At 37.4% G+C, this 17,490-nt stretch overlaps 1 protein-coding gene across 1 annotated transcript in view; it reads left to right on the top strand.

Annotated features, from left to right (window-relative positions):
* The window catches only part of TECTA (tectorin alpha), an 87,232-nt gene that overhangs the window by 48,441 nt on the left and 21,301 nt on the right, over nucleotides 1-17,490 (top strand). The window contains exon 13 of the mRNA XM_033097891.1: nucleotides 2,904-3,103. Within this exon, the coding sequence (XP_032953782.1) occupies nucleotides 2,904-3,103 (200 nt within the window). The remainder of the gene's footprint in view (nucleotides 1-2,903; nucleotides 3,104-17,490) is intronic.

Raw genomic sequence — 17,490 nt, 5'->3', positions numbered from 1 at the left:
GGATATTGCTGATATAGCATTGTTTTCAATTTCTTTATTGTGGTAAAATACGTATGACAAAACTTACTATCTTAACCATTTTTAAATGTATAGTTCAGTGGTATTAAGTACATATTGTGCAACCAATACCACCATCCATCTCCGGAACTGTTTTCATTTTATGAAGCTGAAACTCCATACCCAGTAAACAATAGCTCTCCATCCCCCCCGCAGCCCCATCCTCCCCGTCCCCCAGCAACCACTGTTCTAATTTTTGTCTCTATGAACTTGACTATTTCAGGTACTTCATATAAGTGGAATCATACAATATTTATCTTTTTGTGGGTAGCTTATTTCACTTAGCATAATGTCCTCGAGTTTCATCCATGTTGTAGTATATTGCAGAATTTCCTTTTTTTTAAAGCTGCATAATATTCTATTGTATGTATATACCACATTTTCTTTATCTATTTATCCATTGATGGATACTTGGGCTGTTTCTAATGTTTTAGCTATTGTGAATAATACTGTTATGAATATGAGTGTATAAATATGTTTTTGAAATAATTCTTTAAAATATTTTGAGTATATACCCAGATGTGGAATTGCTAGATCACATGGTAATTCCATGTTTAATATTTTTAGGAACTTATAGTATTTTCCAAGTAACTGTACCATTTTACTTTTTCCACCAGTGGTGCACAAGGGGTCCAATTTCTCCACATTTTGCTAACACTTGCTATTTTCTGTTTTGTTTTTAAATTTTACTGGGGCATATTGGGGAACAGTATGTTTCTCCAGGGCCCATCTGTTCCAAGTCGTCCTTCAATCTAATTGTGGAGGGCACAGCTCAGCTCCAAGTTCAGTTGCCGTTTTCAATCTTCAGTTGCTGGGGGCACAGCCCACCATCCTATGCAGGAATTGAACCAACAACCTTGTTGTTGAGAGCTTGCGCTCTAACCAACTGAGCAACCCAGCCGCCCCACTATTTTCTGGCTTTTTAATAGTAGCCCTTCTAATGGGTGAGAGGTCTCGTAGTACTTTTGATTTGCATTTCTCTGATGATTAGTGATATTGAGCATATTTTCATGTGCTGATTAGCCATTCATATTCCTTGTTTGGAGAAATGTCTATTCAAGTCCTTTGAATAGACATTTTTGAATCAGGTTGTTTTTTTTTTTTTTTTGGTGGTTGAGTTTTAGGAGTTCTCTATACATTCTGGATAGTAATTCCTTATAGCTATAACATTTAACCTTTCATATTTCCAAGAATCAGGATGTTTGTTGATAAATAGTTAGTGAGGATGTGGAAAAATAAACCTCCTCATATAGCCCTGGTAGGAGGCATAGCCTCTTTAGAGGGCAATTCAGTTGTATCTATCAAGAATTTAAATGTACATACCCTTTGACCCAGTAATTCCACTTTCAGGAATTTATTGTACAGATTCACTTACTCATGAGGGCAAAAATATGTGTACAAGGATGTTCACTGCAGTGTCATCATCAACACATACAATTTATCATGCAGCAGTACAAAAACAATAATTCAAAGCTGAATGGTATTGAGTAGAAAATCCTACACAATAGTAGTTGTGTTTTTCATATACATCTATTAAAATAAGTTTCTGTAAAACTTTTAAGCAAACCTGTCTTTAATGATTAGCTAACACTTACTGAATACTTAGGTGCTAAGCACTATTCTAAGCACATAGACTCACTTAATCCTTCCCAACAAGTTATGAAGTGATGCTGTGGGTATCTGCATTTTACTGATTAAGGAGCTGAGAACCAGAAAGGCTAAGTGACTGGAACTGGTCTCTTACATCTGGCTCCAGGGCCCATGTCTTCACCAGGACCGTAACTGCCTTCCATAAATCATCTGCATAGAACATAGTTGACATGGATCAGTCTACACACATACTCTCTCTCTCTCTCTCTCTCTCTCTCTCTCTCTCTCTCTCTCTCTCTCTCTCTCTCTCTCTCTCTCTCATGTGCACATACAACACACAGAGAATGCACATTTGCCTTCTTAGAAATCAAGTTGCTCAGGGGACTACTGTTTATAAACTACTGTCTTAGAAAACAATTCTGTGGAAGTTCTGAGATGAAGGTGAGTTGTTAGTATTGGTATAAGAGTGGAGAGTTTATGAATAAGATTGCACTCTACCTGGGACTTGAACAATGGGGAATTTAGATGGGCTGAGAGGATAAAGAAAGGCATTCAGAGAGAGAACAATATGAGTGAGGACCTTTGGGAGGCTGGGTGAAAAAGATGAAGGGATTAAGAAGTACAAATTGGTAGTCACAAAATAATCACAGGGATGTAAAGTAAAGCATAGGGAATCTAGTTAATAATATTGTAATACCTATGTATAGTGCCAGGTAGGTACTAGACTAATTGTGGGGCTGGGGTCACTTTGTAAATTATATAAATGTCTAACTACTAGGCTGTACACCTGAAACTAATATAAAATAATATTGAATGTCAACTGTAATTGAAAAAATTTTTTTTTAAATACGTGAATGAGGACCTAAAGGCAGGAATAGGAATGGATGTGGGGTGCCCTGGGCATCCATCAAGGGGACTGCCTAATTGAAGTCAAGATGCATGTTGGGAGGTGAGTTTGAGATAGCAGGTTAAAGGATCTCAAAAAAACAGACTGAAGAGAGGACAAAGATTATGTGAGGAACAGTTACCTTCACCTGCTCTTTGGTCCATGATTTAAGCAATAATAAGTCAGAGGCTTTCCATAAACAGAGAGGATATCAATCAGGAAAGGTGGTAAACTCACCCCACCCTACCCCCTCCTCTGTTCCCCCCCCACATACCCCTTCCATCTCCCTGAGTGGGTGAGCAACGGCCTCAGGAAAAGACCTTACACTTCTAGTGATTGTACAAGTCTTGATTGGTGTCTTCTGTTTCAGCTGTCACCTGCCCTCCCAACAGCCATTACGAGAGCTGCGTGAGTGTCTGCCAGCCCCGCTGTGCTGCCATCCGCCTGAAGAGTGACTGCAACCACTACTGTGTGGAGGGCTGTCAGTGCGATGCAGGCTACGTCCTCAATGGCAAGAGCTGCATCCTGCCTCACAGTTGCGGCTGCTATTCAGATGGCAAATATTACGAGGTAGGAGAGCTCAACCCTGCCTCTTCCTTCTTGCCAATCATCAGATTTCTCTCCAATGCTCAGAGGCTCCCTACTTCATTATGAAGATTGTGATACTTATTCGCAAGGACATGAGAGGGCAAAGAGGTTACGAACAGGTCCCTGGAGGCTCTTGCTCACTGAGCATTAGATTTGGAAATGCATTTGGGTCTCACTCTCCTTCTTTGGCATCAGCAAAGTCTCCGGCACTCTGCCTCCTCTCCCATTAGCATTTGTGTTTCTCTCTGTGCCATGCCTCTCTCTAGGTCCTTCTGAATTCCTCTCCTGTTAATCTTAGTTTGAAAGCTTCTGATATGGCTATTGTTTGGAAATATGGTAACTGTGAATCTAATATGTGTAGCTGTCTTAGCTAAGGACATTTGTTAACTGGAAAAGGTGGGACTCGAGGTTGGGAAGAGTGGTTTTGCCTCTTCTGGCTAGTGAAGCTTCATGAAAGTCAGTGAAAGAGCCTTGATGCTGTGCCCACACATCCTACCCTTTGCTTCTCTTTATGTAGGGGCTGAAACATAGTTAATGAAGGTGTCTTTCTAGGTGTCACCAGTAAAACATATTAGCTCACTTTTACTTTTTGTACTTTGTAAATTCTTTTTTTTCCTTAAAATTTTCTTTTAAGATTTTTATTTAAAAATATAGTTAACGTACAATATGATATCAGTTTCAGGTGTACCTCATAGTTGTTCAACATTTATATATCTAAAGAAGTGATCCCCATAAGTCCAGCAACCATCTGACACCGTACCACGCTATACAATATTATTGACTCTAGTCCCCATTCTGTGCATTACATCCCCAGGACTTATTTGTTTTCTGCCTGCAAATTTGAACCTCTTAGTCCCTTCAACTTCCCCCCCATTTTTAATTTTTCAATTACATTTACAGTTAGCATTCAGTATAATTTTATATTAATTTCATGTGTATAGCATAGTAGTTAGACATTTGTATAATATAAGAAGTGATCCCCCTAACTAGTCTAGTACTCACCTGGCACTATACATATTTCCTATGCTTTACTTTACATCCCCATGACTACTTTGTAACAACCAATTTGTATTTCTTAATCTCTTCCCATTTTTCACCTACCTCCTCAAACTCCCTCCCATCTGGCAACCATCAAAATATTCTCTGTATCTATCCGTGTGTTTCTGTTTTATTTGTTTGTTTATTTTGTTCTTTAGATTCCATATATAGGTGAAATCACATCACATCTGCCTTTCTCTGTCTGACCTACTCCACTCAGCCCAATACCCTCCAGGTTCATCCATGTGCCACTGGTGGCAAGAATCCATTCCCTTTCATGGCTAAGGAATATTCCATTGTATATGTGTACCACCTCCCCTTTATACATTCATCCATCGATGTACATTCAGGCTGCCTCCACATCTTAGCCATTGTAAATAATACTGCAATGAACATATGAATGCACATGCTCCATCAAAGTAGTGTTTTGGGTTACTCTAGATAAATACCCAGAAGTGGGATTACTGGGTCTTCTTTTGCCTTGTTATAGCCCGTTTTAAAGTCTATTTTGTCTGGTATAAGTATTTCTACCCCAGCTTTTTCTTTTTTCCATTTCCATTTTCATGAAATAACTTTTTCCATCCCTTTACTTTCAGTCTGTGTGTGTCAGTTTGAATTGAGTCTCTTGTAGGCAACATATGTAAGGGTTTTGTTTTCTTATCCATTCAGCCACCATTTTTGATTGGGGCATTTAATCCATTTACATTGAAAGTAATTGTTGATAGATATCTAGTTATTGCCATTTTATTATTCATATTTTTTATTTTTTTTCTGTCTTAAAGAAGTCCCTCTAACATTCCTTGTAATCCTGGTATGATGGTGATGAACTCCTTTAGCTTTTTCTTGTCTGGGAAAGTATATCTCCTTCAATTTTAAATCATAGCCTTGCTGAGTAGAGTAATTTTAGTTGAAGGTCCTTGCTTTTCATCACTTAGAATGTTACGTACCAATCCCTGCTGGCCTGCAAAGTTTCTGTTGAGAAATCCATTGACAGTCTTATGGGAGCTCCCTTGTGGGTAACTACCTGCTTTTCTTTTGCTGCTTTTAAGATTCTTTCTTTGTCTTTAACCTTTGGAAATTTCATAATGATTTGTCTTGGTGTGGGCCTCTTTGAGTTCAATTTGTTTCGGACTCTCTGAGCTTTCAGGACTTGTATATCTATTTCCTTCACCAGGTTAGGAAAGTTTTCAGTTATTATTTCTTCAAATAGGTTCTTAATCCCTTGCTTTTTTCTTCTCCTTCTGATACCTCTATGATGTAAATGTTGTTACACTTGATGTTGTTCCAGAGGTCTCTTTAACTATCCTCATTTTTTTTAAAATTCTTTTTTCCTTTTGTTGTTCTGATTGGGTGTTTTCTGCTACCTTGTCTTCCAAATTGCCAGTTTGATCCTCTCCTTCATTTAGTCTGCTGATGATTCTTTCTAGTGCACTCTTTATTTCAATTCTTACATTTTTCACTTCTGACTGGTTCTTTTTTATGGTTTCTATGTCTTTTTTAATGCTTGCTATCTCTTTGTTGAAGTTCTCAGTAACTTCTTTGAGCATCCTTATAACCAGTGCTTTGAACTCTGTCTCTGGTAAGTTGATTGCCTCCATGTTGTTTCATTCTTTTTCTGGAGTTTTCTCCTGTTCTTTCATTTGGGATGTATTTCTTTGTTTCCCCATTTTGGCTGCTTCTCTGTGTTTCTATGTGTTAGGTAGATATGCTACATCTCCCAGTGTTGCTGGATGGCCTTATGTAGCCAACTAAGGGCCCTTAGTAGGCTAAGTGGCCCAGTGGCACAGTCATCCTGGTCACCTGCACTGGTTGCTCCAGGAGAATCCCTCATGCAGGTTGTGTGTGCCCTCCTGTAATATTTGAGCCGTGATTGCTATTGGCACATCAGTAGGTGGGACTGACCCTCAGACTGACTGGCTGCGGGGTTTGGTCATGTCCACAGCTTATGGGCTGCTGTGAGGGGGTCTTACTACACAGAGTGGGATTTACCCCAGTGAGCTCTGGTGCCCTTTGAGACCACCCTTTGGTGTGCCACTAGTGGGGCTAATTGGGTTGTGCTCTACTGTGGTCTAAAGCCAACTCTAAGTATGTTGGTTCTGGGGATTCTTGGGAGGGGCTCCAGTGCAGGCCCAGGTCAGCCACTGCCTGTGACTATCCAGGAGTACCTGGTAGGAGCTACAAAGTAATCTGCAGTTGGTTGCTGGCTGTGCTAGAGCTGGAGGCACATGGGAGAGGCCACACCATGAACCAAGGATGGCTGCCACCAGTACTAGGTCTGGGGTAGCTTAGCAAAAAGTCAAGAAAACTGAGGCCTGCTGTGAGTTGCTGGCTCCCATAAGATTCAGCTGATAAAACCTTGTGTGAAGTTGGGTGTGGCAGGGTCTCAGTGAGTTACCAGGATGGAGCAAGCCAAGCTCACCAGACCAATTCAGATTCAGATTTGGCTGTATGGGGAGAAAGCTCAACAAAGCAAAGATGGCACCCACCTGCTGGTGCACGGGAGAAAGACCCCACACAGGGAAAATGGTGACTGTCTTCTAGCCAACACCCTGAAGCCACACACCTCAGTCTTCCCCTTGTATGTCTACGAGTCCCCCTGAGTCACTGTCCCTCTGCTAGAGGCCAGGGTGAGTGCCTGAGAGTGAGTTTGTGTGGGCCCTTTAAGAGAACATCTGAGGTTCCCGAAGCCTTCCATTCGACTCAGATGGTTGGAATCCCCACTGTTTTTCACAGCCAGATGTTGTGGGGACTCTTCTTTCTGGCACCAGTACTCCGGGCTAGGGAGCCTGGGGTCCCTTGCTCCTCTGTGGGGAACCTCTGTGACTGAGATATCCCTCCTAATTTTCAACTGCCACATGGAGGTTTGGGGCTGGCCCATTTCGAGCCTCTGCCCCTCCTACCAGTCTTGACATAGCTTCTTCTTTATATCTTTATTTATAAAAATTCTGTTCAGCTAGACTGCAGATGGTTCTCCAGATTAATTGTTCTATAATTTAGTTGTAATTTTAATGTGTTCTGTACTTTGTAAATTCTTTATGTGCCATAATACTCAGCCAGAAAGCTCTTGCCTGGAGAAGGTATTTAGCTTATGGTTCTGTCTCAAGCCCATTGTCTGTTTAAATGACATAAAAGCCTTATATTGGTAGGCAGACAATTAACAACAGCAAATATTGAATATCTGTTATATGCAGATCATTGTGCTGTGGCATTATTGGGGATGATAAAGTATGTTCTCTGCCTTAAAAGGAACTTAAAATGATAAAGTATGTTCTCTGCCTAAGGAACTTAAAAATCTATTTTGCAGAGGGGAAAAAACATGCACTTTAAAGAACAAGAGAACAATTACAAAGTAACAACTGAAAAATAATACCCTACAGAACTAAACATTTTTTTTTTTAAATTTATTGGGGTGACAATTGTTAGTAAAATTACATAGATTTGAGGTGTACAATTCTGTATCACATCATCTATAAATTACATTGTGTGTTCACCACCCAGAGTCAGTTCTCCTTCCATCACCGTATATTTGATCCCCCTTATCCTCATCTCCCACCCCCCACCCCCCTTACCCTCTGGTAACCACTAAATTACGTTCCCCAGATTAATTTTCAAACCCCGTGGCCATCTTGTGGTTACTGACTATTTTCTAATCCCCTCACCTACCCCCTTACCCCCACCCCCCCCGCCCATCTAGCAACCCTCAGTTTTTCCTCTTTGTCTCCAAAACTGTTTCTGATTAGTTCATTCACTTATTCTTTTCTTTAGATTCTGCATATAAGTGAGATCATATGGTACTTATCTTTCTCTGTCTGACTTATTTCACTTAACATAATGTTCTCTAGGTCCATCCATGTTGTTGCAAATGGTAAGATTTCTTTCTTCTTTATGGCTGCGTAATACTCCATTGTATAAATGTACCACAGTTTCTAAATCCAGTCGTCTACCGATGGGCATTTCAGTTGTTTCCATGTCTTAGCTATTGTGTACAGTGCTGCAATAAACATAGGAGGAGTGCATAAAGATTTTTGAACTAAACATTTTTAAATGAAAAAGAATAGCAGCATTTAAAAAATTGAATTGAAGTGTCTGAATTGGAAATAAAACTAGGCAAAAAATAATGTTTCCTTTTTGTAAAGATGCATTGATTTGTTTAAAAGTAGCTAAGTTGACTTTACTTTGAGAATAAATAAAAAATAAATAAATGTTGAATTACCATCAATTTCATTTTCAGTGGGAAATTTGCTTAAGTGTTATATTGGAAAGACAGGGAAAAGTAGAGTTACATATTAGAGCTAATCAAAGAAGACTTCTTGGGAGAGGTCTGTTTTGAAGTTAGCTCTTAAAAATACTGATTATTTTAAAGAAAACAGCAGAACATGTGGAGAAAATGATATTAAATTCAGTTTTCTCACAATCTGAGAGAAGAGACAACCAGGCTCAAAACTGAAAAGGCACTCTTCTCATCTCTGTTCCCCTATCTGGAGCTTTACTGAAATGTAGACATCTAATAAGTGTGTCATGCACCCCTCAACAGAGATCCTGGATGTCTGTGGCATAATGGAATGAGACTTGGGTTTGATCCTAGCTAAACCACACTAGTGATGTGACATTGGGCAACCTGTGTCATTTCTCTGAGCTTTAGTTGCCCTGTCTATGAAATGTGACTAAGAATACCAACTCAGCATGATTGTTGTATAAATAATCTATGCCAGGTGCCTTGCCTAGTACCTGACACCTAGTAGTTCAATAACAGGTAGCTGCTATTGTTTTTCTTGTTCTCCTGAGAAGCATTTTGTAAATAAAAAATCCAGGCATGTTAATGAAATGATGCATATAAAAGCCCTTGGAACTCTCAGGAAAGGCATAGTACAGCTCTTGGCAGCTGTTAATACTGTAAACATTATTATCCACTTTTCATCAGAATGTCAGTGGTTTTTGACGATAGCTTATATCTGGAAAGTAGCAAGCTCACAGAACAAATAATCCACATCTACTTGCCACAATTCAAACAAGCTTAGGGGCTTGTTTATACAACAAATTTCTTCTGAAAGAATGAGAAAACACGTCTACCCTCATGAGCATATAAGGTAATCACCTGCCTGTCATTGTCATGTCTAATTAAGATAAAGAAAGTAGCATTGGCACCAGTAACTTTACTGTGGTACTAGTTTCATGATCAAGTTCTCCTGTGGGATGAGTTATTTACCCTTGATCATATCCACATACATCATGTTATTTTTCTCTTTCCACCCACGTAGTGTATGACTTTTTATCAGAAAGAGGCCAGACCATCCACTCAGTTATTCTGCAAATCTGGTAAGAGAAATGAAGTCAATTTGTGAGGTCGCTGGCATCTAGAATATTTTACAGGTCTGGAAGGAGGGAAGGCTTGATTCTAGGAACTACGTCACTTTGAGGATGAAAGCATTAGCAGTGACTTCTTTTCTTTTTTTTTTTAAAGATTTTATTGGGGAAGGGGAGCAGGACTTTATTGGGGAACAATGTGTACATCCAGGACTTTTTCCAACTCAAGTTGTTGTCCTTTCAATCTTAGTTGCAGGGGGCACAGCCCGCCATCCCTTGCGGAAATTGAACCGGCAACCTTGTGGTTGAGAGGACGCGCTCCAACCAACTGAGCCATCCGGGAGCTCAGTGGCAGCTCAGTTTAAGGTGCCATGTTCAATCTTAGTTGCAGGGGGCTCAGCCCACCATCCCTTGCGGGAATTGAACCAGCAACCTTGTGGTAGAGAGCCTACTGTCCCATGTGGGAATCGAACCGGTAGCCTTTGGCGTTAGGAGCACGGAGCTCCAACTGCCTGAGCTACCAGGCGGCCCCTAGCAGAGGCATCTTGAAGTGCATTGGATTGAGGAAACATCCTGGAAGATCTCATCCTATATCTATTTATTCTTGAATATGAGTCATATCTGTAGTTCCTATTTCAGGTTTTGATAAGTCTATAGTTAAAGCAGAAAACAGTGACAAGACAGAATCATAGGCCTTCTTGTGCCATTAAAACATCTCTGGATAGCACTGTTTTGATCAAATGAGTTAGTGCACTGAGTGTCCCGTCTCTATGCTATAGTTGGCTACTTGGGACCACACCCCACTTGGACAGTCATTACCAGTTTCCAACAATTCCCTGGAATTTTAAGGCTAGAACAAGTGCAAGATCAAGAGCACAAACTACCAAGTAGAGCTGTATCTACAGAGTTTTGCTCATTTAGGGAATAGTACAAAATAATAGCTGCCACCAGCTGAGGATACTTTGTTTTAGGTATTTTATAAAACATGATATAATTCCTCACCATCTGAAAGAAGATGACTGGTTCTCCTCTTGTAATAAGCAGCTATGATTTATTGAGTGCCTACTCTACGAGTATGTCATGAACTGTATTTTACATATCTTATTTAATTCAATCTTAACAACTGCCCTGCAAAACATGAAAAATTTTGTTTTAATTTTTCAAGTACAGTTGACATTCAGTATTATATTAGTTTCAGATGTATGGCACAGTGGTTAGACATTTACATAACTTATCAGGTTATACCCTTGATAAATCTAGTACCCACCTGATACCACACATAGTTATTACAATATTATTGACTATGTTCCCTATGCTGTACTTTATATCCCTGTGACTGTTTTGTGACTGCCAATCTGTACTTAATCCCTCCTGCTTTTTTATCCATTTCTCCAAACCCCTTTCCATCTGGCAAGCACCAGTTTTTTTCTGAGTTTTTATCTATGAATTTGTTTCTGTTTGTTTATTTATTTTGTATTTTAGATTCCACATATAGATGAAATCATATGGTGTTTGCCTTTTTTTGTCTGACATATTTCACTTAACATAATACCCTCTAGGTCCATCCATGTTGTCACAAATGGTAAGATTTCATTCTTTTTTATGGCCAAGTAATATTCCATTATATATACTCATATGTACCACCTTTTCTTTATCCATTTGTCTATCGAAGGACACTTATGTTGCTTACCTATTGTAAATAATACTGCAATAAACATATAGAAGCATACATATTTTCAAATTAGTGTTTTGAATTTCTTTGAATAAAATCCAGAAAATTTTATGGTAGTTGTAGTAATTAATTAATTAATTAATTAATTTTAATTAAAGTTTATTGGGGAGACAATTGTTAGTAAAGTTACATAGATTTCAGGTGTACAATTCTGTATTACATTATCTATAAATCACATTGTGTGTTCACCACCCAGAGTCAGTTCTCCTTCCATCACCATATATTTGATCCCCCTTACCCTCATCTCCCACCCCTCACCCCCCTTACCCTCTGGTAACCACTAAACTATTTTCTGTGTCTATGAGTTTTTGTTTCTCATTTGTTTGTCTTGTTCTTTTGTTGTTTTTGGTTTATATACCACATATCAGTGAAATCATATGGCTCTCTGCTTTTTCTGTCTGACTTATTTCGCTTAACAAAATTATATTATTATTATAATCTCAAGATCCATCCTTGTTGTCACAACTGGTCCTATGTCATCTTTTCTTATCGCCGAATAGTATTCTATTATGTATATATTCCACAACTTCTTTATCCATTCATCTATCGAAGGACATTTTGACTGTTTCCATGTCTTGACCACTGTAAATAGAGCTGCAATGAATATTGGAACACACTTGTCTTTATGTATAAATGTTTTCAGATTTTTTGGGTAGATACGCAGGAGAGGGATTGCTGGATCTAATGGTAATTCTAGTCGTAATTTTTTGAGGAACCTCCACTCTGCCTTCCATAGCGCCTGCACCAGTCTGCATTCCCACCAACAGTATATGAGGGTTCCTTTTTCTCCAGAGCCTCTCCAACACTTTTTACCATTTGTCTTGTTGATGACAGCCATTCTAACTGGGGTGAGGTGATATCTCATTGTGGTTTTTATTTGCATTTCTCTGATGATTAGTGATGTTGAGCATTTTTTCCTATGTCTATTTGCCATTTGTATGTCCTCTTTGGAGAAATGTCTCTTCAGGTCGTCTGCCCATTTTTCAATTGGGTTGTTTTTTTTTGTTTTGTTTTATTTTGTTATTGAGATGTATGAGTTCCTTGTATATTTTGGATATTAGCCCCTTATTGGAGGCACTGTTTGCAAAAATTTTCTCCCATTCAGTTAGTTGGTTGTCTCTTTATTTTGTCGATGGTGTCTTTTGTTGTGCAGAAGCTTTTAAGTTTGATATAGTCTCATTCATTTATTTTAGCTTTTACTTCCCTTGCCTTTGGAGTCAAATTCATAAAATGCTCTTTGAACCCAAGATCCTTAAGTTTAGTACCTATGTTTTTTTCTATGCAGTTTAGTGTTTCAGGTCTTATGCTTAAGTCTTTGATCCATTTTGAATTAATTTTGGTACATGGTGACATATAGCAGTCCAATTTCATTCTTTTGCACATGGCTTTCCAATTCTGCCAGCACCATTTATTGAAGAGGCTGTCTTTTCTCCATTGTATGTTTTTTGCTTCTTTGTCAAAAATTATCTGTCCATATTTATGTGGGTTTATTTCTGGGTTCTCAATTCTATTCCATTGGTCGATGTGTGTTTTTGTGCCAATACCATGCTGTTTTGATTATTATAGCCCTGTAGTACAAGCTAAAGTCAGGGATTGTGATACCTCCAGCATTGTTCTTTTTTCTTAAGATTGCTTTGGCTATTTGGGGTCTTTGTGGGTCCAAACAAATCTGATGATTTTTTGTTCAATTTCTTTAAAAAATGCCATTGGGAATTTGATGGGGATCGCATTAAATCCGTATATTGCTTTGGGTAATATGGCCATTTTAACTATGTTGATTCTTCCAATATATGTCTTTCCATTTCTTTGTGTCTTCTTCAATTTCTTTTAAAAATGTCTTATAGTTTTCAGCATATAGGTCTTTCACATCCTTGGTTAAGTTTATTCCTAGGTATTTTGTTCTTTCTGCTGCAACTGCAAAAGGAATTTTTTTTTCTTTTTCTGAGATTTCATTGTTAGTATATAGGAATGCAATGGGGTAGTTTTATTTTTAATTATTTGAGGAATCTCCATACTGTTTTCCATAGAGGCTGTACCAATTTGTAAATTCACCAACAGTGTACAAGGGTTCGCTTTTCTCCACATCCTTGCCAATACTTGTTGTTTGTTGATTTACTGACAGGTGTAAGGTACCTCACTGTGGTTTTAATTTGCATTTCTCTGATGATTAGTGATTTTTGAGCATGTTTTCGTGTGTCTGTTGGACATCTGTATGCCCTCTTTGGAGAAATGTCTATTCAGTTCCTCTGCCTATTTTTTAATTCAATTGTTTAGTTGTTTTGGTGTTAAGTTGTATGAATTCTTTATAAATTTTGGATATTAAGCTCTTATTGGATGTATCATTCATGAATATCTTCTCCCATTCAGTAGGTTGTCTTTTTCATTTGAGGATAGTTTCCTTCTCTGTGCAAAATTTTTTAGTTTGATGTAGTATCATTGGTTTATTTTTTCTTTTGTTTTCCTTGACTGGGGGGACAGAGTCATGGTAAAGAGTTTATTGCCTATGAGGTGAGACAATGAAGTTAGCGAACTCATCCTAGAAAAAATGCTATATACCTCATTGCTGAATATCACTACGGTCACCTTTGAAGTACTCCCCTTGGGAAGCTATGCACTGATGCCAGTGCCTAGTCCATCCTTCAGAGCAATTTTGGAGCTCTTTTTCCAAATGAATGGCCATCAAAGTTGTCATCATATTGCCTTTGATGTCTTGAATGTCATCGAAATGTTTTCCTTTATCTTCAGGTGAAGAAAGAAGTCATTGGGGGCCAGATCAGGTGAGTAGCGAGGGTGTTCCAATACAGTCACTTGTTTACTGGCTAAAAACTCCCTCACAGACAGTGCCATGAGAGCTGGTGCCTTGTCATGATGCAAGAGCCATGAATTGTTGGCGAAAAGTTCAGGTAGTTTTCATCTAACTTTTTCACGCAGCCTTTTCAGCACTTCCAAATAGTAAACTTGGTTAACTGTTTGATATTGTTGCAACAAGTTCACAAGCTTAATTGTCAGACCTTATATGTTTTCATCTAGGTGTCTTATGGTTTTGGGTCATACATTTAAGTCTTACGGTTTTGGGTCATCCATTTTGAGTTTATTCTTATATGGTGTAAGAAGCTGGCCTAATTTCATTCTTTTGCATGTATGTGTCTAGTTTCCTCAACATCATTTATTGAAGAGACTATTTTTATCCCCATTGTATATTCTTGCCTCCTTTGTCATAGATTAAATGACCATATCGACTTGGGCTTATTTCTGAGATATCTATTCTGTTCCGTTTATCTATTTGTCTGTTTTTATACCAGTACCATGCTATTTTGATTACTGTGGCTTTGTAGTACAGATTGTAGTATATTTGACATCAGGGAGCTTGATAACACCAACTTTGTTCTTCTTTCTCAAGATTGCTTTGGCTATTAAGGCTCTTTTGTCGTTCCATATACATGTTAGGATTATTTGTTCTAGTTCTGTGAAAAATGCCATTTGTATTTTGATAGGGATTGCATTGACTCTACAGATTGCTTTGGGTAGTATGGACATTTAAACAATGCTGTTTCTTCCTATCGATGAGCACGGTATAGGCTTCCATTTATTTGTATCTGTTTTAGTTTCTTTCTACAATGTCTTATAATTTTGCGAGTACTGATCTTTTACCTCCTTGGTTAAATTTATTTGTAGGTATTTTATTTTTTTGATGCAATTGTAAATGGGATTGTTTTCTTGATTTCTCTTTCTTATTGTGTTTGTTATTGTTGTGTGAAAATGCAACCAATTTCTGCATATTAATTTTGTATCCTGCTACTTTACTGAATTCATTTATAGGTGATAATAGTTTTTTTGGTGGAACCTGTAGGGTCCTCTACATACGTATCATGTCATCTGTAAACAATGACTGTTTTGCTTCTTGCTTTCCAATTTGAATCCCTTTTATTTTTCTTGTCTGAGTGCTATGGCTAGGACTTCCAATAGTGTGTTGAATAAAAGTGATGAAAGTGGACATCCTTAACTTATTCCTGATCTTAAGTAAAATGCTGTTAACTTTTTCACCCTTGAGTATGATGTTAGCTATGGATTTGTCATATGAAGCATTTGTTATGTTGCAGTATGCTCCCTGTATTCCCATTTTGCTAAGAGTTTTTATCATAAATGGATGTTGGATTTTATCCTTCATTTTATTTGTGTGGTATATTACATTAATTGTATGTCACCTTGCATCACAGGAATTAATCACACTTATGATTCATGTACGATCTTTAAATGTATTGCTGAATTCAGTTTGCTAATATTTTGTTGAGGATATTTTCAACTATGTTCATCAGGTTTACTGGACTATAATTTTCTTTCTTTTTAAAATTTTTGTTCTTTCTTTCTTTTTTGTAATGTCTTCATCTGGTTTTTGAATCGGTAATGCTGGTCTCATAAAATGAGTTTGGAAGCCTTCCCTCCTCTTGAATTTTTTGGAATAGTTTGAGAAGGATAGGTGTTAATTTTCCTTTGAATGTTTGGTAAAATTCACCTGTTAAGCCATCTGGTCCAGACTTTTGTTTGTTGGGAGTTTTTGATTATTGAGTAGATTTTGTTAGTAATTATCTGTATATTCAGATTTTCTGTTTCTTCTTGATTCAGTCTTGGAAGATTGTATGTTTCTAAGAATTTATCCATTTCCTCCAGGTTGTCCAATTTGTTGGCATATAATTGGTTGTACTATGTTTTTATAGTCCCTTACATTTTTGTGGTATCAGTTGTCACTTCTCTTTCATTTCTGATTTTATTTATTTGAGTCCTCTCTTTTTTCTTGATGAATCTGTTTCATCATTTTTCATCATTTTTCTTGATGAATTCTGTTTATCTCTTCAAAGAACCACCTTGGTTTCATTGATCTTTTGTATTTTTTTGACTTGATTCTGTTTATTTCTGTTCTGATCTTCATTATTTCCTTCCTTCTACTCACTTTGGGCTTTGTTTGCTATTGTTTTTCTAGTTCCTTCAAGGTGTAAGTTTAGATTGTTTATTTGAGATTTTTCTTGTTTCTTAAGGTACATCTATATTGCTATGAATGTTCCACTTAGGATTGCTTTGGCAGTGTCCCACAGATTTTCAGTTGTTGTGTTTTCATTTGTTTCAAGGTATCTTTTGATTTCCTCTTTGATCTCATTGTTAACCCATTCATTATTTAGTGGCATGTTATTTAACCTCCATGTGTTTGTGTGTTTTTTTTTTTCAGTTTTTGTCTTGTAGTTGATTTCTAATTTCATATTATTGTGATTGGTGAAGGTACTTGATATGATTTCAATCTTCTTAAATTTATTAAGATTTGTTTTGTGGTCTATCCTAGAAAATGTTCCATATACAATTGTAAAGAATGTATATTCTGCTGCTTCGGAGGGAAATGTTCTAAAAATATTAATTAAGTCCATCTGATCTAATGTGTCATTTAAGGACACTGTTTCCTTCTTGATTTTCTATCTGGATGATCTACCCATTGATGTCAATGGGATATTAAAATCCCCTACTATGACTGTATTACTGTCTATCTCTCCCTTTTTGTCCATCAATATTTGCTTTATATATTTAGGGTGTCCTACATTGGGTCCATAAGTGTTTAAAAGGATTATATCCTCTTGTTTGATTGATCTCTTTATCATTAAGAAATGTCCTGATTTGTCTTTGTTAAATCCTTTATTTTAAAGTCTATTTTGTGTGGTATAAGTATTGCTATCCCAGGTTTTTTATTCATTTGCACTTGCCTGAAATATCTTTTCCCATCCCATCAATTTCAATCTGTGTTGTCTTTCAATCTGAAGTGGGTCTCTTGTAGACAGCATATGTATGGGTCCTGTTTTCTTATCCATCCAGCCCTGCTTTATCTTTTGATTGGAACATTTAGTTCATTTACACTTCAAGTAATTATTGATATGTATGTACTTATTCCATTTTATTAATTGTTTTCTAATAATCTTTGTAGTTCTTCTCTGTTCTTTTCTTATTCCCTTGATCTCTTTTCTTGTATGTTGATGACTTTCTGTAGTGTTGTATTTGGATTTCTTTCTCTTCATTGCCTGTATATCTCTTATAGATTTTTGGTTTCTGGCTACCCTGTGTTTCATATATGTCAAGCTACATTTATAACAGTCTATTTGAACTTCATGTTTCCTTAAGTTTAAACACATTCTGAAATCATTACCATTTTACTCACTCCCTTCACGTTTATGTTTTTGCAATCATTTTTACTTGTTATTTTGTGTGTTTTGTTTGTCCCTTAGTTTACTGTTGTAATTACACATGATCTTCCTAGTTT

The sequence above is a fragment of the Rhinolophus ferrumequinum genome, chromosome 25, assembly GCF_004115265.2.
Source record: "Rhinolophus ferrumequinum isolate MPI-CBG mRhiFer1 chromosome 25, mRhiFer1_v1.p, whole genome shotgun sequence".
NCBI classification, from domain to species: domain Eukaryota; kingdom Metazoa; phylum Chordata; class Mammalia; order Chiroptera; family Rhinolophidae; genus Rhinolophus; species Rhinolophus ferrumequinum.
Note: the sequence above shows the minus strand (reverse complement) of the source record. Positions and strands in the feature narration are given on the sequence as shown.